The sequence below is a fragment of the Phoxinus phoxinus genome (assembly GCF_949152265.1).
Source record: "Phoxinus phoxinus genome assembly, chromosome: 8".
Lineage (NCBI taxonomy): Eukaryota > Metazoa > Chordata > Actinopteri > Cypriniformes > Leuciscidae > Phoxinus > Phoxinus phoxinus.
Window position 1 is genome coordinate 37,358,543 of NC_136883.1, and position 22,561 is coordinate 37,381,103.

A 22,561-nucleotide genomic window follows, 5' to 3' on the forward strand; every position below is an offset into this window, starting at 1 on the left:
TGGTTAGGTCATGTAAAGTGTTACCGATTTCTCCACAATATGCTAAAAAACAGATACAGAACTGTTTTATTTAGTATAGTACTTGTTTAACCAAACTATAATGATTATAAATCATTCAAATTGCATTTCTCACGCAGCCATTCATTTTCATAGAGCTGGAGTTGTGCAGGTCATAGTAGTATTTAAAGAACAATTTTTGTACTTGATGTCATGATGACCCCTTTATTAATGAACTTTGTGCTTTATCTCAATTTCACATCTAACAAGGCTTTGTTGTTTATATGGCTGGACAGACACTTGTTTGTTAAGTAACCTTGTGCAGAAACACAGGAGCAGTTCATTTGAGGATAATAATTGAGTATTTAGACCATTTTCTGTCTCAACCCTTCAGTATATCACTATATTAGTGTAAAAAAAAAAAAAGTAGGTTGCACTATTTTACATAACGTTTTACTTCGTGAACTTACCTAAGAAAGTACTGGGAAACATGTGACCCTGGATCACAAACCCAGTCTAGAGTCACATGTATATCTGTGGCAATAGCCAACTATACATTGTATGGGTCAAAATTATTAAAAAAAAATGTTAATGCCCAAAAATCATGAGGATATTAAGATCATGTTCCATGAAGATATTTAGTAAATGTCCTACCGTAAATATATAAAACATGCATTTGTGTGAGTGAATGCAGCACAATCGTGAACATAAATGCACAACTTTAAAGGAGATTTTCTCAATGTTTAAATTTTTTTGCTCCTCAGATTCCAGATTTTCAATAGTTGTGTCTCGACCAAATATTGTCCTATCCTAACACACCACACATCAGTGGAGAGATTATTTATTCAGCTTTCAGATGAAGTATACATCCCAATTTTCAGAAAATTGACCAATGTGGTTTTGTGGTTCAGGGTCACATAAAGGTAACTATATGAGGTAAGGTTAGGTTTAAAAGTAGGTTCAGAGTGAGTACCTAGGACTGTAAAATAAAATGCTATCAATCTGAAAAATTGATTAAAGAGAAAACACACACACCTAATTTTCTTTCTTTAGGAGTGGCCACATTTTTTTTAATGTCTGTTAAAGCAGATTAATCTAAAAATTTATCTTTAAAAAATGGACTGAAATATCAGACTAGCTTTGATAGCAACTGGCCCCAAAAAAATCACTGACATGTAATAATAATAATAATAATAATAATAAACCAGTAGTCCGGACAAGTGCTCATCTCCTTTATTAATTCAGTCTTGAGTAATACAACACTTCAGATGATACTATAGTTTACTCTTACAGTTAGAAGTACATCTTGCACCCTAGCGACACAAAGCGGGTGGATCTAAACACACAGACACCCTCTCTCACACACACACACACACACACAGGAGCAGCAGAGAGAAAGGAAATGAACAGGAGAGATGGCTGGGAATGTGACCGTTGCTGCTCAATCAATATTCAATCTCTCGCTCATAATCGTTCTCGGACTGAAATGAGCTGGACATCCCAATGTCAATATTTCAGAAAAATATATACTGTAGCACATTGGTTGCCTCGTCCCACATAAAATGGTCTCATGGTCTAGTGCAACACAGAATGTAACATCATTAGGAGTGTGAACACAGACATGGTGCAAATAAAGCGCACAGACAGTGACACTACAAATAAAACGAACACGACTAGAGTTACGCCAGAACCCTTCGCCACTCGGGAACCGTTATTAGGTTAGTCTCAGTTGCTCGCTCACGTTCACGACCCGCCTCTGCTTCGCCAGGCATGCAGACAGACAAGCACACAGACAGCTCTGCGTTAATGAGGAACACAACTGTGGATTAACATGAGATTACGCACGTGTGCCGTTGAGACAGGAAAGGAAAAGGAAATAAAGTGAGAACAACGTCTAAGTGCTGATGGTCCACTGGCCTGTGTGGGAGGAGCCAGGCCTCTGTGATGACATCAGTCACCGGTCTGAAAGCCTGCTGGGAAGGATGGGTGTGGGGGGGGGGTGTGGGGGGAAGTGATGTATGAACAGCAGAGGAGTGCGTTACAGTCCTGTGGTGCTTACGGCACCGGGACGACACGCATGGTGTTGGTGTAACCGGATCCTGGACGCCAGCCGGTCAGGACGATCACGACATCACCGGTCTTGAAGAATCCACGAGCCTTTCCTGAGAGAACAGAGGGTTTGATATGAACAACCGGGGTCACAGGTCAAAGGGGAATGACCATGGATCACAGAACCAGTCTGGAGCCGCACGGGTATATCTGTGGCAATAGCCAACTATACACTGTACGGGTCAAAATTATCCATTTTTCTGTTATGGCAAAAATCATGAGGATAAAGATCATGTTTCATGAAGATATTTAGTAAATGTCCTACCGTAAATATATAAAACATGTATTTTTGTGAGTGAATGCAGCACAATCGTGAACATAAATGCACAACTTTAAAGGAGATTTTCTCAATGTTTACATTTTTTTGCTCCCTCAGATTCCAGATTTTCAATAGTTGTGTCTCGACCAAATATTGTCCTATCCTAACAAACCACACATCAGTGGAGAGATTATTCATTCAGCTGTCAGATTATGTATACATCTCAATTTCAAAAATTGACTGGTTTTGTGGTCCAGGGTCACATATACTGGCTTTTTCACACTGACGAATTCCATGATTATTCATTTTTATCCATTTAGCTTCGTGCAAATACTTTGAGTAATTGTGCTTCCTTAGTAAACTATAATTTTATGGAATTTGTATTTCAAACAGGCAATAAAATCTTTTTCAGTGTAAAATGTAACTAAAGGTCCTTGCAAAAAGAAAAAAGACACTATAAATTGACTTGCATGAGCACAGTCTACGGAACATCTGCTGAACTTAAAAGTGAACAGTAAAAAGGTTACACAACCGGTTACTCTGATGCACAACATATGCAGTTACTTGTCAACTTTTAAAGTTCAAAAAAAACTTTTGCAGATAATTTACTCTCCCCGATGTCATCAAGATGTCCATGTCTTTCTTTCTTCAGTGGAAAAGAAATGAAGGTTTTTGATGAACACATTTCTCCATATAATGGACGTCAATGGGCCCCAAACGGGTCAAGGTCCAGATGACAGTGTCAGCGCCGCTTCAACGGGCTTTAAACGACACCAGACGATGAATACGGGTCTTATCTAGCGAAACCATCGTCATTTCAAACATAAATAATAAAGTTTAAGTTTTATAAACACAAACGCTCGCCTTGCTCTGTTCTGTGATGCGCGTTCGTGACGTCACGTAATACACAGTTACGGTGTAAAGGTCACGCTTGACGAGTCAGTGTTTACAGATGTGCGGAAGGAGGACCATACACACATATTCAAATGTCTTTGTGTCAGTTTATCGGTTAAAATGCCCATCTCGTGTGTGTATCCTGGTGTTGGAATATTAAAAAGCCTAAAAGAAAATTCATCAGGACAGAAATTTTTTACTTTTCACAGAAGCTTGACCTTTTCAACGTAACTGCGTATTACGAGACGTCACGAACGCGCATCACAGAACAGAGCAAGGCGAGCGTTTGTGCTTATAAAACTTAAACTTGTTTATTTATTTGTGAAATGACGATGGTTTCGCTAGATAAGAGCCGTATTCATCGTCTGGTGTCGTTTAAAGCCCGTTGAAGCGGCGCTGACACTGTCATCTGGACCTTGACCCGTTTGGTCCCCAAAAACCTTAATTTCTTTTCCACTGAAGAAAGAAAGACATGGACATCTTGGATGACATGGGGGTGAGTAAATTATCAGCAAAAGTTTTTTTTAAAGTGAACTAATCCTTTAAGTGTGCGAAACCTGTGGGAATGAGTAAAACTATGCGCAATACCTACAACGAAATTCAGGCCCTGTAACAAACACTATTCAACCGGACCAAATGATGCGAGTGAGAGAGAGGAGGCGGGTGTGTGTCAGATGGTGTGCAGCTGGTATCAGTGTATTAATACTGTAATTAATATTAACATTTCATATGATTCACTATCAATATGCATTAAAAAAAATGCGTGTTTGTGTTCAGAACGACTTGAGGGATCCTCATCTTTTAGTGTGATTTACACCCCATCCATTCACAAGAGAATGATGACTAGTGTGTTTAAATTTGACATGTTTTGCAGTATTTTCCAGCCTTTAGTAACATCCGTTTCTTGTGCAATAACCTTTGTGTCTTACCAACTTCCATGGCGAAGTTGACCCTCAGGTCCACATCCTCGGCCCACACATCATTAGAAGTGTTGTTGTAGAAGATGGGGAAGATGCCACGGTACAGGTGAGCCTGCCGGGCGGTCTGCTCGTTACGGGTCACGGCTATAATCGGGGCACGTGGGCGGTACCGAGAGATCAGATGAGCAGACCTGGAATAGAAGACAGGAGTGTGTGTTAACGAAAGTTGGGAAAAGAATAGAGAAAAATAAATCTGTGATGCAAAATGTTCTGAGGATTCCAGCAAACACTTCTTACTAAAGATAACTTACTCGAGGACAGCTATGAAGAGATATGTGATTTACCTACACTGCAAACCCACCCACACTAGCACATCAGAGCTGACCCAGACACATGTGACTACATCAAATTAAGGTTAAACCCTACATTCGGTTCTGTTTGCTCTTGCAGTCAACACACACACACACACATATAGCTCTCATTCACAGCCATACAGGGGAAAGGGTCAGGGAATGAAGATCATTTAAATCAATATTCTATTATTATCCCATTTATTTTGCATCATCATGCAGCTTTTAGTGAACATACAGGCATGCACTTTTACTGAAATGGTGGATAACTAATGTATGCAGAAAAAAAAAGTATATATATATATATATATATATATATATATCACCGTTTAATTTGGAGGCGGTACTTGCTGAATAAAGGTAAAAACATTTATAAAATAAAAAAAACAAGGACACATTAAATTGATCAAAGGTGGCAGTAAAGACATTTATAATGTAACAAAACTATTTCACATAAATGTACTTTTGAGCATGAAAATGCACTTTCCAAACTTAAGTGGTTGTAATTCAATGCTTTGGAATATTGGCCTAAGTTTGCTCTTGTTTTAATGAAGACACTCAGCAGATTATTGCTGAAGTGAAAGCACTTCAAGTGAAAGTCGGGAAAAGTTATGGAAGTTTTAATTACTGTAAATCAAATATACTGTACTAAATTGTATATAAAATACATATTTTACAAATGGCTTTGACTTTTATATTACTTAGACATGTATTTTATTTATTTATTGATGTAAAAACAAGCTGTGTTTTTTATTCTTTTTAGGCACAGTACCAGAAATAGCCACCGGGTGTCACCCACATTAAATAGCTTTTTTTTATGCATTCATACGTGTAATAGAAGTGATATCTGGACAGAAATGTAATAATCTGCATCACAAAATATGGAACCTTGAGATTCAGACCTTTCCGAAAGATTTTGATTTAGAAATGTTGTAATATGAACACTGACACCGCCCACTAGGAGAGGAGATCGTTTCTTCTAGAATAACCATAATTTCTTTTAGCAGAGTACCGTTTCCATGGTAACGCAACATCCAATTTCACAGGACGAATTTTGAGTTAAGCTTTCGAATGATACCCAATTTATGATGATTACCAAAATATGTGATATAATTTTTTTTTTTTTAAAGGCCAAATCATCCCGCTAGCAGGACGGTGATAGTTAATTAAACCCGTTTTTCTCAAAATTCCGTTCCTGAAAATCAGGAATCAGCCGACTTCAGACAGATAACCATATTTGAAAAGGGCTAAAAAAAAAAAAAAGGGGGGGGGGAGGGGGGGGGGGGGTCACATGCATTATACTCCAGCCCTTTTGTCTCACCTGTTGGATGCTGAACTCTCCCCTCAGGCCCCTCCCCTCTTACCTGCCAGTCTTGGTGAGCACGATAAGGGCGCTGGCGCGGCATTTGAAGGAGGACTCAACAGCGCCAACAGCTACAGCGTCTGAAGGATCGCGTGTCAGAAGAGTGGAGCGCCTCAGCTCCTCAAACAGCTGCCGGTGGAACGTGGCTGCCTCTGCCTCACGGGCAATCTGACAGCGCCACCCGGTGGAGGGAGGGGGAAGGGAGGGGTTATACACAATCATGCCGTCAACCACTCCGACAGAGAGAAATACACAGACACACATGGACAAGAATGTTTATGCTAGTCCTGTACTGTTCCAAAGCTCTCGAACAGTCATTTACTAATTATTTATTATTTTGTCAATTAAAAATTAATTTGTATGATTAACCCTCTGGTGCTCTTCGCGTGTAGGTCAAAAATTGCACGAATTTTATTTCAATTAAATTAATGTACTATATTTTAGTTTCCATAAATGGTAATTTAATATGTTTAGGGGATTTTATGGTATTACATTTTTACGCTGTATTTATATCCCATTTATTCACTTTGAGTTTCCAACTTAAACTATGGTAAATCTTGAATGCTTTAGAGCACAGACTTAAAGTTTGAGCACTTTTCAAAGACAACACTTTTTTGTCAAAGACAACACAGGTTTTAAAAACAGTTACAGAATTTAATGTTTATTGTTATAAAACATTTTGCAAAAATACTATTTTTGAATTTTATATGAAACATACATTTTCAAAACATGTTTTACTTTAAACTGAGAAAATCAAAACCTAAACCAGTTGTGGTCAAAATTTGACCCCGATATCTCAAAAAAAATGAGCTTTCAGTCAGTTTGTTTGGCTGACACTTTTTCAGGACCATTAAACCTGTTCTGTTCATGATTTTTTTTTTTTTTTTTTTTACATTTTTCACAACATTTTTGTGTTGTGTTTGGCAACTGCCAAAACCTTTACCAAATTTTGTACCGATGAAGAAAAAAAAGAGGAAAAAAAAGTAAATTTTCATAAGAGCACTAGAGGGTTAAACTGTTTTTAAAATGAATAATGACTTGTGATTATAAAAGCTTATTTTTAGGATTACAGCGTTTCCTTGCAGATGGACATCATTAACATTGACAGTGTGCCATGTGTCTCTCATTTCTCTCTCTCTTCCAGTCCTCTACTGTCCCTGCTCTTCCTACTCCCTGACTGTGCCGAGCTGGTTTTCCACATCATTTCCATTCTGCCCGCCTACCTGCCAGACCCAGTGAGGACTATAAACGCAGAGGCCAGGATTTTAAAGGAGGCCTCCACAGCGCCAATGGCGATGGCCTCGGCGGGGTCGGTGGAGTGGCCCAAACAGCGGCGCAGGTCCTCAAACACCTGCCGATGAAACATGGCCGCCTCTGCCTCACGAGCGATCTGATGCAGCCAGCGCATGATGCGACAGGCAGAACACAGCAGAGAGAGAGATACGCACATACATGAGACAAGGGGTGGAGAACAGAGGTGAGGAGAGTCAAGAGTGAGAAATCAAAATGAATTGAGTGAGGAAAAAGAAGAGACAGTAGAGAAATTAATGCAGGTGTTAGTTCAGAAGAAAAGTTAGTACAAAAAACAAAATGAATATTAGAACACATCCACTCTCTCTCTCAGTAAATTATTAAATGCAAATTAACATTAATTACAGAGAAAACCACCACCATTAAATCATGAATATTATTTGACATATGGACATATATATATAAAACAATGACTAGTAAAGTGTAAGGCTGTAACGGATTTGTGATGATAGAGTTAAAGAAATCATGCAAAAGAAAGTTAAAAGTGGTTACGAGATCACATGACTTCAACATGCAAGTCAAAATGAAGAAGAAAGGTTGAGCACATGACCGGAAATCATGCTGGTTTTCAGAAAGCGTTGAATCCATTCCCAAAGAACAAACCAGCTTCAGGAAAATATATGTTTGAAGGTTTGTTAAAGACAAGGGACTTAATCTGCTGGTGATTATTTCCACCGTCAGGAGTTAAAGGCCATATCTGTGATGACTGGGCAAACATGTGACTGCCAACTCAAACATGCAAACCTCGAGCACAATGCAGAACGGTTAACAAGCTCATCAAGAACTGGCAGACAGGAAAGGTGTCTTGTAAGAAGGCTGTTGTCTGTAACTGACCCTGAACACTGAGACAAACAAGACTAGCCAGTGAAGGCAAAACTCATGCGTATGAGAGAATGAAGAGTAATGAAGGATGTTGTGATGTTCAAGAAATATTATGGGTTAAAAACAAAACATACAGTGGGGTCTACATTTTTAGAGTACGTTGAAAATTTAGGTCTCAAAATCTAATTTAAACCTGGAAAAAATATATATTTTTTAAATGTATTTAATATTTCAGATTATAATTATCTGCATAATTTCTAGGTGATTAATCAAATGCTTGTAAATGAGTGACATCTGCTTTGTAGAGACAGTACAAACACCAAAACACTCAAATTAATGTTAATTTTTAACAGTTATGATATAATTTGCAATACATTTCTGGAATAATTTGCAATAGATTTATGGGATTTATTTATGGCATATTAAAAAAATACAAGCTTCTCATTTCTGCTTTTAAATGTCCCACAGACCTCCACTGTAAGTGTACTATTGTAAACAGTTCCTGTTGTTTTTACGAACAGAGACAAGAGAACATTTTTGTTGGTGATCGACAGCATGCCACAAAATGCCGTCCATAATTTGTATTTAACCCGTAAAATTCCTTTGAAAATGCTTTTCATTAGTATTTTGAGATGCGAAAGTTATGCATGGATAAAATGTACGAGTCGGGTACTAAGCGGTTTAGCTGTGTAACGGTGTTAATGTGCATGTCAGTAGGGGGCGCTCTCACCATGTGCTGGGTGCGCACGGCCTCCAGAGGATAGTCTCCCTTCGCAGTCTCTCCACTCAGCATGATGCAGTCGGCACCATCCAGGACAGCGTTGGCCACATCACTGCCCTCGGCACGTGTGGGACGAGGCTTCTTGATCATGCTCTCCAACATCTATGAACACATGAGAGGGCTTGAGAATACAGTGCCAGTAGTAATGGTTAGATATTAGGGGTGTAACAATATAGTCACACAATACAAAGTATATAGTTCACCCAAAATTAAAATTACTGTGAAAAAAACAAAAAAAAAGTGTTTGTGTCAGTACTACATTAAACTACTATACAGGTGAAACTTAAACTTTTGCACGCTATTCTAATTTTTCATTTCAGTAATTCAACTTAAAAGGTGAAACTAATATATTATATAGAGTTATTACATGCAAAGTGAGATATTTCAAGCCTTTATTTGTTATAATTTTGATGATTATGGCTTATGAAAACCTTTTCACAATACTCTAATTTTGAATTTGGGGTTTTCATAATCTGCCATAATCATCAAAATTATAACAAATAAAGGCTTGAAATATCTCACTTTGCATGTATGAGTCTATATAATATTGGTTTCACCTTTTAAGTTGAATTACTAAGATATCGTATTGTATGTATCGAATCATGACATGATGGTATCATTAAACCCCTGTTAGATATTTTGAGCTTGTTGTACAGAAGCACATGACATTACAAGAAAACTTCACATTTACTTTACTGGAGCAATTAAACTGTAATATTGAGCCTATTTAAAGATCACAGAAGAGTTACTGATTTTATAAATAATTAAATAATGTGAAAACTCATATCTAAAAATGGAAATTGTTCCAGAGGCATAATATTTTCTAGAAAATACATGGATAATAATACAGGATTGTAGCTTAGCTGACCTGTGTGGCACAGATGATCGGCTTTCCGGCCTTGTTGCAGCGACCAATCATCATCTTCTGGGCCACGAACACCTTTTCCGTGGGGATTTCAATTCCCAGGTCACCGCGAGCGACCATGATGCCATCACTGGCCTCCATGATCTCATCAAACCTGGCAAATACAGGGAAGACATTCAAACCCAAATAATTTTTCAATCACATATTGAAACAAATGAAAACTACTAATTACTACAATGAGCTCATTGTTTCTGCCTTAAATTAATAAATGTTTAGCTAACTGTGATTTTGTACATGTACATTTCTGAAATACTTAATTTCCTCTGATAAGAGATCACTCTAAATTGTGTTCATGCATTTTCTGTAAAGCTGCTTTGAAACGACGAGTATTGTGAAAAGCCACTCACTTGCGCACACCCTCGTGGTTCTCCAGCTTGCTGATGATCTTGATGTTCTTGCCCTTCTCTCCGAGCACCTTACGAACCTCATGCACATCAGCTGCCTTGCGAATAAAGGAGGCAAAGACCATGTCGACTCCCATCTGTACACCGAACAGCAGGTCCTTGATGTCTTTGTCTGAAACGGCAGGAAGGTCGACTGCGGCCCCCGGCAGATTGACACCCTTCTTACTACCCAGAGTTCCTCCATTCTCAATTTCACATATCAGATAGTCAGAGCCTGACAGAGAGAGAGAGATTATTCATAAAACCCTTCCACAGTGTCTACACTAGAAACGACAAGCGTTAAAAAACCTTATTAACTGATACTAAACTTCAGCAACAGCAAAGTGGGTGAAATAAAAGATTTATAAATTCCTGTGATTACCATGTTTTCAATTTAAAAAAATAGCCACAAATCTATAACTCACCGATTTCCTGGACCTGGAGAGAAATGAGTCCATCATCGATATAGACCTTACTGCCCAATTCCACCACCCTGGTGATATTCTTGTAGTCCAGCCAGAGGTTATCCTCATCACAGTTCTCCATGAAAGAATCATCTAAGGTCACTTTGATCGAATTTCCCTTCTTCAGCTCAACCTCAGCCGTGCCACTCTGGAGCAGACAGATGCATATTTGCAATATTAAAACAAATTGCTAAGGAAAACATTCTTATGGTTTTAAATACTGAATGGTGTAGATTTTAAATTTCTGAAGTTTTCAGATTGTTTTAATTAGTGCCAAGTCAGCATTCAAAGCTATTTTCATGGCAAAAACTAAATTACAAAAATACAAATATCATAAATATGGTTTAAATTAAATTAAAATGTTTTTTTTTATTATATATATAATCTAAAACCTTTTCAGGCATAATCTTACTAAATAAGTCCATAAGTGAGGTAACTTCATAAAATAACATTCTACTTGTATTAAGTCCAGGACAATCTAATAAAATATGTTTAACAGATAAGGGAACATTTCTGTAGAACTATATGGCGTTTTATAACCATCCCTCTTATTATATGCACTGATAACAGCTAATTCAGTAGCATACACTGGTCTTGACCAGCAGCAGTAACAGTGAGACATCTTGTTATCACCTTACGTTGAACTGAAATGAGTAAACTCACCCCTTTAATGAGCCCGGTTCGGATTTCTGGCCCCTTGGTGTCCAGGGCGATGCCCACTGGCCTGTAGTGGATGCTGCCCGGCTCGAAACTGGCACAAGCTTCACGTACATTTTTAATAGTTTCTCCATGATACTGAAATAGAGAAGAAACCAACACTGTGCTTAACAAGACACAGAAACACTGAATGTTGAGAACCTAATCCAAACACATCAGAAATGTCTCTAACGGAGATGTTCTTTGTGTAACAGCTGGGGGTGTAACGATCCCCTCATGTTATGATTCGATACACATCACGATACTGAACTCATGATACGAAATTGCGATACTCCAAGACATATGATAAAAAGGTTAACAAACAAACAAAAAAGTCCTGTTGATTAAAATACTAAATTTGGGTTTACATTGTGTGTGTAAATGAATAGTATTGGACTTGGTGCTGGAAACCCAAAGCACAGGACAATAGAGACTCCAGAATAACAATATTCATGATTCTGAAGCTGGAAATACAGAATTATTTTAGACTAATACATTTGCACTCTGTCACTGACTAGATATTTAAAATAATGTGGGCCACTTTTTTACTAGTAACATCAGACATTTGGCATTATCAGGACCCACAAATATTCCCCATTGCATTATAATACATTATATATAGTAGTTCAATGTAGTACTGAGCCTAAAACTATGTAAACTTAAATTTTTATTTTGGTTGAACTGTACATAGTCATTGTCCACGACACATAGATGCATTTTTGTATTGTGATACGATACATTGTCACACCCCTAGTAACAGCTGATGTTAAACAAGAGCACTTGAATGTCTCCCAGCAATATAATAATTAACAGCGCAGGTTATGTCATTACAACCTTCTACTTGAACACGCTCACACACACGCACCTAAGCAACTGTCAAGGTGTGTCTAGACGAGCAAAACTGGGTCACACACATACTCATGCTGTGCACAAACGGTTAGACGTGCTTATGTGCATGTAATGTTTGATACGACATGATACAAAGTTCACCTGTTAAGAGTTTGATCTACAGATCACGCTTTAATAAACCGGGTTAGACGAGCACCTTTGATCCATGACGTTACGTGTGTCATACAGCTGTAGCACTAATCACTTAATCTGGTCACTTTCACTTCAGTAGCTCCTGTACACGGACAGCTCGACCTCTACACAGACTCAAGGTCGGTCATTCATTCTGTTGGGCAAACAGGCCACCCATAGGCACCTGGTGTGGACACAAGCTGTTTGTTTAAGAGTGTGAAATGTTTGTATAATATGGCAGGATTTATTAGCTAAGCCACATAGGAATATATGAGGGGCAAAATGTCTATGTTCATAAAATGAGAACAGTGATTGTTAAACGTAGTGCTGTGTTGAAAAAATCGATTCACCAATTCTAAATCGATTTTCATATTAATTTCTAAAGATCGATCCGTAACTCAGAGGATCGATTTAATAACAGGCCTACATTTTCCCCATAAACACACTGAGACACGGCGACCGGCGGCGCTGCTAATGCAGTTTCTCTGAATCCACTTGTTGACAAGAAAGGAGGAATGAATCGTTCACATAGCGCGTTTTTTGCGCGTGCAAATTCGTTTTCCAGGCGCGCCTCTGTTCATGGTTGCATAGCAACGGCAGACGCAAAGGGAAAGCACGCGCTTGTGGAGAGGAGAAAGCGGTGCAAACTCGTGCAAACTGCGCTCTCCATGATGACGAGGAAGTACCATCAAATAATTAATTGATTTCTAGCCCTTGCATTAGCTTTACTACTAGATATATTCATTGAGATGAGAAATAAAAAGCCGCCCTGTACAGCGATGATCAGCTGTTCGGCCGAGCTTTCCATGTTGTTACGGAAAGGCCGCTGGTTTTTGTCACATGACCTGTTGAGATGCATTGAAGTGCTTCTCACTGAATTTGCACGCGCATAAAACGCGATATGTGAACGGCCCCTAAAGTGGTATTGTGTGCGGTTCGTTGTATCTAGTTTAAAAGGCCTTTTAAATATGAACGCAGTTTTGGATTAAATAAAAGGACAGTCAATTAAGTCAAATAAAACACGTTTTATCTCCTGTTTAGTTGGTAACACTACATTAAGACACCATTCATTAACATTAATGCCTTATCTAACATCAATACATTGAGTGAACAATACATTTTTACAACATTAATGTATGTTTGTGAATGTTATTTAATACAAACACTTGATTGTTCATGAACAGTTAAAACTTTTGATTTTAAAAATATAAGATCGGATCAGATCGGATCGAATCGAATCGAATAATGATAATCGATTCAAGATCTTGAGAATCGGAATCGAATCGATTCTTGAAATTTGAATCGATACCCAGCACTAGTTAAACGTACACTTCCTCTCCTGGTACCAACTTCACATGTTTTAAATTTAACCTTGTATCTTTAGTTTTTGTAATAATGATTGGCTCAATGTATATTAACCCTTAAAGACCTATACAGCCGCCGCCGGCTAAAAATAACTTGTGTTCTTAAATGTGTAATAACTTTTGAACCGCTAATCCAATCTGTACGCGTTAAAAAGTCCCGTAAAGAGTAGATTCTCGGCTTTTATGTGGTATCGGGTTAACCTAGGGATGCACCGATCCACATTTTTTCACTTCCGATCCGATCCCGATACCTGAATTTGGATATCGGCCGATACCGATACTATTCCGATACCAGAGCTGTATTTGCTTTAATTTTATTATTATCATTCTTCTTGATTTTATATGATGCTGAAATAAACAGGAAATCCTGTTAACAGGAACAATCCTATTCTGAAAACAAATATGCAACTAAGGATTTCAAATTGATCGTCATGTCAATATTTATTACATTTCACAACTTCATAAGTATAAGAAAAGTGCAAGTGTAAACATCTAACACACACACACACACACTATCAATAAAACTGAACATCTGAACAGCATAAAATCAAGAACACTGGCTCTTGTAGAATCAATAAATCATGTTTTTAAAATGTAAAATATTTGAAAAAATATATAAGAATCAACAAACCATGTTTTTAAAATGTTAAATATTTGAAAATAAATATAAGAAAAGTGCAATAACTGTAAACATATTTTACTTACACACACACACACACACACACATACACACACACAGTCAAACAAACATACACACACAGTTATTTACACACACACTATCAATTATGCGCTTCTTGAGGCACATGCGCGCGGTTCTCTTGCTCTCTCTGTGCCGTGCACGCGCTACGCGGTTTGGAGCACAGTCTCTGTCTCGCGGGCGCGCTCGCTCTAGATTCCGGAGATTTTAACTAATTCGCGGGCATCAGTGAGCCGCTATCATGAATGACTCCAGAAGTGATTCCTGACGGGTCCGTTGTCTTTCTGCCCCCTGGCAAAAAAATCATCGTGCTCTTTTACGTGGTGCTTTTTTAAATGTTTTATGGCGTTCGTTGTGTTGTACGATGCGAGGGAGCTTCCGCCTATGCATTACAAACTTTACAAACATTGCACTCTGCGGTGTTTCCAGTGTGAAGTATTTCCACACACAGCGGACATGTTTGCTAGCCACAATGCTGATCAATGCTATCCTGCTCTAGCTGGCTGCAAACTGCGGAATGGCTTTCCTGGTCGGGGACGTGTCTCATAACTCTGTGTCTCATTGAGCCGCGCCTCCGTTCAGGAAATCCATTCCACAGTTTGCAGCCAGCTAGCAGACTCGCCGGCGGGAATCACTTTTGGAGTGATTTCAGCAGACAACGTTAAAGCGCAGACATGGCTCATGGATATCGGATATCTCCGCAGGTTGGATCGGTAAAATCCGATACTTGAATTACGCTGGTATCGGCCCCGATACCGATACTGGATCGGCCCCATCCCTAGGTTAACCGCGACATTTAGACATAATTTGGACATTCAGAGGCTCCGTAGTAAATGTGATTGCATTATCAGGTTTTGATCAGCATTGATTCGTCATAGAAACCCATGCGGTTTGTTTCTCTGAGCCAAACAGGAATGATTGTTGATGCTTAGTCCCATCCTCATGCCCAGATTGGTTTATATATACACACACACGTCACAGTTTTGCTTCAGTGTTCTATTACAATGTTTTCTATTTATTTTACTTCCTGAACTTTTTTGGAAACATCTACATTATCAGTAAATTGAAGAAGAAGAAAAAAAAACAGCTTTTCACTGAAAATCGCCTATAATAAAGTTGTAATAAATGGCTATAACTTGCTTAGGGATTGTTACATGTAGTCAATTTCATCTGGATATCTAGAATATCCAAGTAAAACTTTCAAAAAAAAAAAAAAAATCCAAACTTCAGGAGGATTTGAGTAAAAAAAAAAAAAGTGCTACGTTTTTCTTAAAGGGATAGTTCACTTTAAAATTAAAATTCTGTCATCATTTACTCACCCTCAAGTTGTTTCAAACCTGTATTAATTTATTTCTTCTGCTGAACACAAAGAAAGATATTTTGAAGAATGTCAGTAACCAAACAGTAGTCTGTACCCATTGACTTCCATAGTATTTTTTTTTCCTACTATGGAAGTCAATGGGTACAGACTACTGTCTGGTTACTGACATTCTTCAAAATATCTTTCTTTGTGTTCAGCAGAAGAAATAAATTAATACAGGTTTGAAACAACTTGAGGGTGAGTAAATGACAATTTTAATTTTAAAGTGAACTATCCCTTTAAATCTGGTAAATTCATCCATTCCAAGACAAAATTAATGTAAAATTGGGAATTTAAATGAGCTAGATGGTAACTTCAAGTTCTCCTGTTTAAAATTATATATGGCACTTGATGCTGACTGCTATAATGGGTTAGAAAAACAAATAAAAGGACAGGCGAGGTGAGTCAGGTGCTCCAAAAATGTTCTAGGTCTTTAAGGGTTAACCTGAAATAACCTTTCTGGAAAGGTCTGGCTCCACAGAGACCAGAACTGCTTGAGAAAATTCAAAGAATAAATTCAATTCATGACACACTTGTGACTATTGTTCAGAAATCTGAGATGAATTTTACTTGAAATTTGATATCATAAGATTGCAAAACTGCAGAAGACATTGCAAAGCTGAATGAACTATTAGTGTGGAAGAGAATGCAGCTGAGACATGATAAGCTCTCTGCTGGGAAGGAACAGATAAACTATTTATAATAGGCTCACTGTAGATTAGGTTTCACACACACACACTTTCTCTCTCTGTGGCCTTTGACCCTGTACGTTTTTTAAGCTGTGAACTACATTGACGTTTTAGTATAATTTCTGGTAAACAATGGCTTGCATCCATTGACTGCACAACTGATGTTGGACATATGTATAAATAGAATTAGACAGAGAAAATAAAAAGACACAAGAGTGTAAATAATGATAAATAGTATGTACCTCATGAGAGCCATGAGAGAAGTTCATGCGAGCAATGTTCATGCCAGACTTGATCATCTCCTTCAGCGTGTCCACAGAGCGAGAGGCCGGTCCTGTGGTCACATGACACAATGCACAATCAATTCCTGCTTCCTCTGGACTTAGGCTATTTTAAACATCACTTTATATGCGTTTTTTACCCCCCAACCCAACATCCTGTCTGTATCATTACATACAATCCGAGTCAGAACAATGAGACGAGGGAGAGTTTGGTAAATCTGTTTCAACACAACAGCACTCATCAGACTGGTCAGGATTAATTAAACACTTAATTGACATATAATCCACTAGGGCTGTCACTTTTTATTCGATATTCGAATATGCATTCGAACATGACGTGAAATATCCGTAATCGAATTACAAATAAACTATCCGGTTTTTAAAGTGCCATGTCTAGCGCATTTTTTACAGTCTATGTTTAGATCGTTTGTTTTTTATTTTAAAAAAGCGTGTTATTTTGAAAGCGTGTTACAGGCTGTATGTTATAGTCAGATATGACGGCGCGCTGCAACACGTATCACCGCAGATGATCTATTCATCAAGCCAACGTGCAAACTATCGCAAATCAAAGTGAAAGTTAGTCGCAGACGCTAAAACACACAATAATAATAATCTTCATAAAAGTAAAGAAACGAAATGATCTTTCCAGGGCTGCCGCTCTCTCTTATTGCAGTCTTTGATTTTGAAATGTTAGCTGATGATCAATAAAATGCAGCTCATATTTGCTTTTGGTGACATAAATCCATATATAGCGCTGGAATTGAAGATCGGATTTATATCCGTTTTGCAAAAACACATTTAGGCCTATGTGACCAGGTGTAAATGGAATCGTTTTGATAAATCAGATAGCTATCCGATCTGAGAAAACACATGAAGTGGCCAGGTTTAAACAACCCCAGAAACGCAGCAGACGGCCAGAGCATCGCCAGTCGTCCAACATCGTATGACTGCATACTTTCCTGCACAACCGGTCGGCACCAATTGCCAGATGCACGTGTAAAGGCAAGGTTTATTTGCAAGGATATCGAGTCCTATAAGTGTAATTTTCGAAGTCCTGTTCATGACTGTTAGTTAAGTTGTGATTGAATCTCCGTTATGTTTTATTTTTTTCTCTCGGGGGGCGGTAGATATTCAAATACATAGCTTGGTATTTGATATTCGTTCGAATTAGATTTTTCTCAAATGTGACAGCCCTATAATCCACCAGAGCATTTGCTGAACTGTGATCACAGAAGCCTTTTGCAACTACCTTATATTTCTGCTTTATTACAAAGGGAAATCGGAGTTGAATCTGCAGCTGTCGATTATTTGTGTGTGTAATTTTTTGTATGTATTGATTGTTGTTGTTCAATGTTTATTTGTCTATCTGTGGTGTCTAATGTGCAATGGTGGCGAATGAGTTTCCCCTTACAGGGATTAATAAAGTTTTTCTATCTATCTATCTAATAGAGTAATCTCCCAATTATTCCATCGATTAATCGGATACAAAATTGTGGTAATAAAATAGTTTCAAGAACATCTGCACATCAAAACATGCAAACTCAGAGGGTTTAAACTTTTATTTTGAAATCACGATGAACACGTCACATATTTAGAAACATGTATTCGTGTGTTGGTTTAGATATACATTTCAAATCTTGTGAAATGGCGCACACTGCGTTCCCAGATGAACGTTATAAGCAACCCAAACTCACAGCACGCACAGATGGAGTTTGAGAATGCCAAGACATGCTCCACGCTAGGGCTGCACGATATTGGAAAAAAATTACATTGCGATATTTTTTTCCCCAACGATATATATTGCGATATTGAGAGCCATAACTCCAGTCTAAAGACAATAATTACCATTCCATGATATTAATAATTTCACTAATAAGCAAGCTTCATTACAAGTGACAAAAAGGTCACTTAATATTTTATTCCAAAATTAGAACATTTCTGTAAACACAAAGCAGAACACATTTTTAAATAAAACAGCAGCTTTACACCAACCCCCTGATTGGTTTACAACAATATAACTTAAAATAAATATATTTTTTATAAAACAACTTAAGCATTTTGGTTCACAATCTTTTAAGTCAACTTTTCTTAGCCAAAGTAAAACAGTGTTGGTGTTGGTCATCATAATCATATGAAATAAACAAAATGATATAAAACTTTAATATATTTTGTATTAAATCTTCTAAACAGATTAGAGAACATGTTTCTGTAAACAGAAAAGCCGAACACATTTAAACAGCAGCTTTACCGCCTCTGTCAGCGTCACCACTCCCACCACGCGCATCAAGAGCTGAGGGAGCACCAAAAAAATAGCCTAATGAAAAATCAATAAATCTAATGCCGATATTATTATAGATACAGACCTCCCAAGTCTACCGGAAGTTCCGGGAGTCTCCCGCATATTGATAGCGGCTCACTGATGGCCCGCGAATTAGTTAAAATCTCCGGAATCTAGAGCGAGCGCGCCCGCGAGACAGAGACTGTGCTCCAAACCGCGCAGCGCGTGCACGGCAGAGAGGCAGAGAGGAAGAGAAAGCAAGAGACCCCGCGCGTGCCTCATGAAGCGCGTAATATCTCCCGCTGGTGCTACTGTGCTACTACCCTTCACATCGCATGTTCCGACGATGTGACTATCGCTCACTCGCACATCGCGATGTCGATGTTAAAATCGAATATCGTTCAGCCCTACTCCACGCGTATAAATGATAACAGTGCAAATGCACGTTATTGGAAACCTAAACAAACAGCACATGCAGAGACTGAGTTTGTGTGGAGCAGCGTTTATTGTGGACGGAGCTGAGGAACTTTTAACATGAAATCTGCACGGATGTAAATAAAGCGTTGTGCTTCTCTGTAGGAAAAAAAAAAAAACTAATTTCACAATAACACTATGCTATATTATGATTGTAAATGTTTAAATGTTTTATATAAATTGCGTAGCCTTAGAAAACGGTGTAATAATGCGGTTCATGGATTCTCATTCGTGGAAAGCGCCATGTCTGGTATTCTGTCGGTTACTCGACACGGGTAAATTGCAATCGAGGATTATTTTTTTTATTGAGAAAGCCCATGTGTGTATATGTGTGTCTGAGCATCCACTGACCGATGGTGCAGATGATTCCAGTGTTGCGGGCGATGGTGGGCTCAGAGTCGATGTCCAGCAAACACAAATGCTCCAGGAATGTGTCAGCCATGGCAGCATTGAGCTGCTGCGTCTGGATGAAGGCAGAACCCATATCTTGAGCTTTAGTGTGGGGCATCGTGGAAGAGACGGTTAATATCCTACAGAGAGGGAGAGAGAGAGAGAGAGAGACCAATGAAATGACATCCACATGATGAATTGACTAATCAGATATGTCTGTGTTTAAGACTCCAAGTCTCATTCTCATGATGGACTGAACAGCTAAAGTAGAGACAACAAGTGATTTAAAACAAGAGAGCATGTGGAAGATAAACAGCAGACTGTGTTTATGCTTAAATTAAAGTTTAAATCCAGGTTAATTGCCAGTGGCAGGAACTAAAGCCATAAAAGTCAAATGCATTTTGCTGAGAATTCAGAGTCACATAAAGTCAGCTAAATAGTTACCCACACACTCCTCTGTAATACTGAACATGTAGGCTCTGAACGTGTGTGTGTGTGTGTGTGTGTGTGTGTGTGTGTGTGTGTGTGTGTGTGTGTCAGAATAGAGGTGTGGTGAAAAGGAATGTTTCCATTATGCAACAGACTCCAGCACTTAGAAACATCATGAACATTTACAGTTAATATAACATTCCTTCAGGTCAGGGTTCCTCAAACCCAGCCAGTCCTGCAGAGTTTAGCTCACACCCTGTTCAAACACACCTACCTGTAGTCTTCTAGTAACTCTGAAGACTTTGATTCGCTCGTTCAAGTGTGTTCGATTAGGTCTGGATTTGAGGATCCCTGCTTTTAGGTCTCTCAATAACAGCCAAATCACATGATCAAAGCAGACAGGAAGTGTAGAACATGACCTTCACATTCACAGCATATGGGGACTTCATTCAAGTGGTTTAATCTTTGGTTTAAGGCTGGTAAGCAGACGGTTTCCGGTTAGTTTTCTGAACTTACATGTGCACCAGCGAACTGCATCAGAGTCTGCTTGAAAACAAGTTACATTCCCTGCAGACTCAATGGTTCAGTGGTAAACACATATTGCGAATACTTATGTTTGGTATTTGCAAATGAATACAATTGGAAAAGACAAGACCTGGGGTGAAATCAAGGCACTCAAACCCAGTGTGGAAATAACTTAATTTGAACCTATAGAAGTTGACAAACTGAACATTCACGTTTTAATTAATATAGTGGTTTAGCAATTTAATTTTACAATCCACACACACACACACAACCTCAATGAGCTGGTCTTCATGTGCGTGAGCTGACCTGGATTCCTTATCTTAATTAGGAGATTGCGTATGCTACTAAAGCTCAATTTGAAACTGAGGTAAGCCACCTCACACACCCTGGCCTGAAGCGCAGAAAACCCACATGTGCACGTGACACCCAGCCAATTACAGCCCTGCTGGCGCACACAAATCAAAATCATGAACAACTGAAATGAGAATTATGAATTCCAAGTCACATGAGATGCATTTAATATTGCAGAAATTATGCATTAATAAGTCTCAATGGAGCTTGTTTTAGTCGCATCATGTGCAAGGTATGGCACCAGGACGGGCTTGTCGAGGACTTTACTGCGCTTGCTGATCAAATAAAACCACACCGCATTCGACTCTGATGACGTCATGGTGGGCTGTTGTACGTGAGGAGATTCACATCACACACACACTCTTTATCATGTAGTCATGACTAAGACAGGCAGGGTGGAAAATCCAGGTCCTCGTGTAGCGCACCACACACACTTAAAGTGATGGGGGGGGGGGTAATCCACTTCCTGATACTACAGGAAATTATGCAAAATGTGGTTTGTGTAACTTATAAGATGGTAATGCTACTGGCATATTGGTCGTCATTGTATTGGTTTCTATCATGCTATGTGGCTCATCAGACAATAGCCTTAGCATCTGATGCTAACCAGGACACTGAAGGTCAGTGTCAGAATGTCACATGAATATCTTGTTATTATAGGCCTGTTTTATAACCACATTCCCAGCTTTATCTCCAAAAATCCCAGCTATGAAAACACAGCCCGTCTCGAAGCCCAATGAACACTGAACAAACTGCACAATATAAACAGAACTGCAAAATTTGAATACCTCAAATCATGAGGCTTAAGGTGTGCTAAAAATGTTAGCGTTTGGAATTGCACCTTCATATACCGCTAAACAGATAAATATATATCTATATATAAATAAATAAATAAAAATGCAAAATATTTAGAGATCCATGTAGGGCTTGCAACCATACGGCAACGCCCTGGCAACCACCCACATCATCATGATGGGGAGTCAAGTCATGTGTTTGTATAGCGCTTTTCATTATACACAGAGCTGTGCGATGATATAGCTTACATTTTGCAATGATAAACAACAATCACAATCACACAGCCAAGACTACATATAGTATGTATTGCTTTACACAAGTGTTCTGAATGTTTTGCACAGGTAACCACCAGCACATTACATTTTCCCAGCCCTAAATCTATACATCCACAGCTGCATCGGGTCATATGTGCCTGACCTCACGTCATCATCATCATCATGACAAGACAACAACATCCGTCACAGCACTGATGCCGTCTAACTTTAGAGCATGTATTAATCCGCTTGCATCCAAAACACACACACACACACACTGATCTTCACACAAGTCAGTCACACTGATCTTAAATTCCCCCTGTAGGCAATCATTTTAACTCTTAAAACTCATCTTCGATCACCAAAATTACATAAAAAAA

At 38.6% G+C, this 22,561-nt stretch overlaps 1 protein-coding gene across 6 annotated transcripts in view; it reads right to left on the bottom strand.

The window, feature by feature from the left end:
* Positions 1–1,214: 1,214 nt before the first annotated feature.
* Positions 1,215–22,561, bottom strand: part of pkma (pyruvate kinase M1/2a) — a 32,439-nt gene continuing 11,092 nt past the window's right edge. For 3 of the 6 annotated variants that reach the window (XM_079621812.1, XM_079621814.1, XM_079621810.1), the window contains exons 2-11: positions 19,789–19,967; positions 16,647–16,738; positions 11,242–11,373; positions 10,540–10,726; positions 10,079–10,349; positions 9,675–9,825; positions 8,756–8,908; positions 5,894–6,060; positions 4,189–4,370; positions 1,215–2,159 (exon numbers count right to left, since the gene is read on the bottom strand). In XM_079621812.1, coding sequence (XP_079477938.1) covers positions 2,053–2,159; positions 4,189–4,370; positions 5,894–6,060; positions 8,756–8,908; positions 9,675–9,825; positions 10,079–10,349; positions 10,540–10,726; positions 11,242–11,373; positions 16,647–16,738; positions 19,789–19,967 — 1,621 coding nt within the window. In that variant the 3' untranslated portion in view covers positions 1,215–2,052. Of the gene's footprint in view, positions 2,160–4,188; positions 4,371–5,893; positions 6,061–7,115; positions 7,283–8,755; positions 8,909–9,674; positions 9,826–10,078; positions 10,350–10,539; positions 10,727–11,241; positions 11,374–16,646; positions 16,739–19,788; positions 19,968–22,561 lie in introns of all 6 variants that reach the window. The other 3 variants (XM_079621811.1, XM_079621813.1, XM_079621809.1) reach the window with 1 other exon arrangement.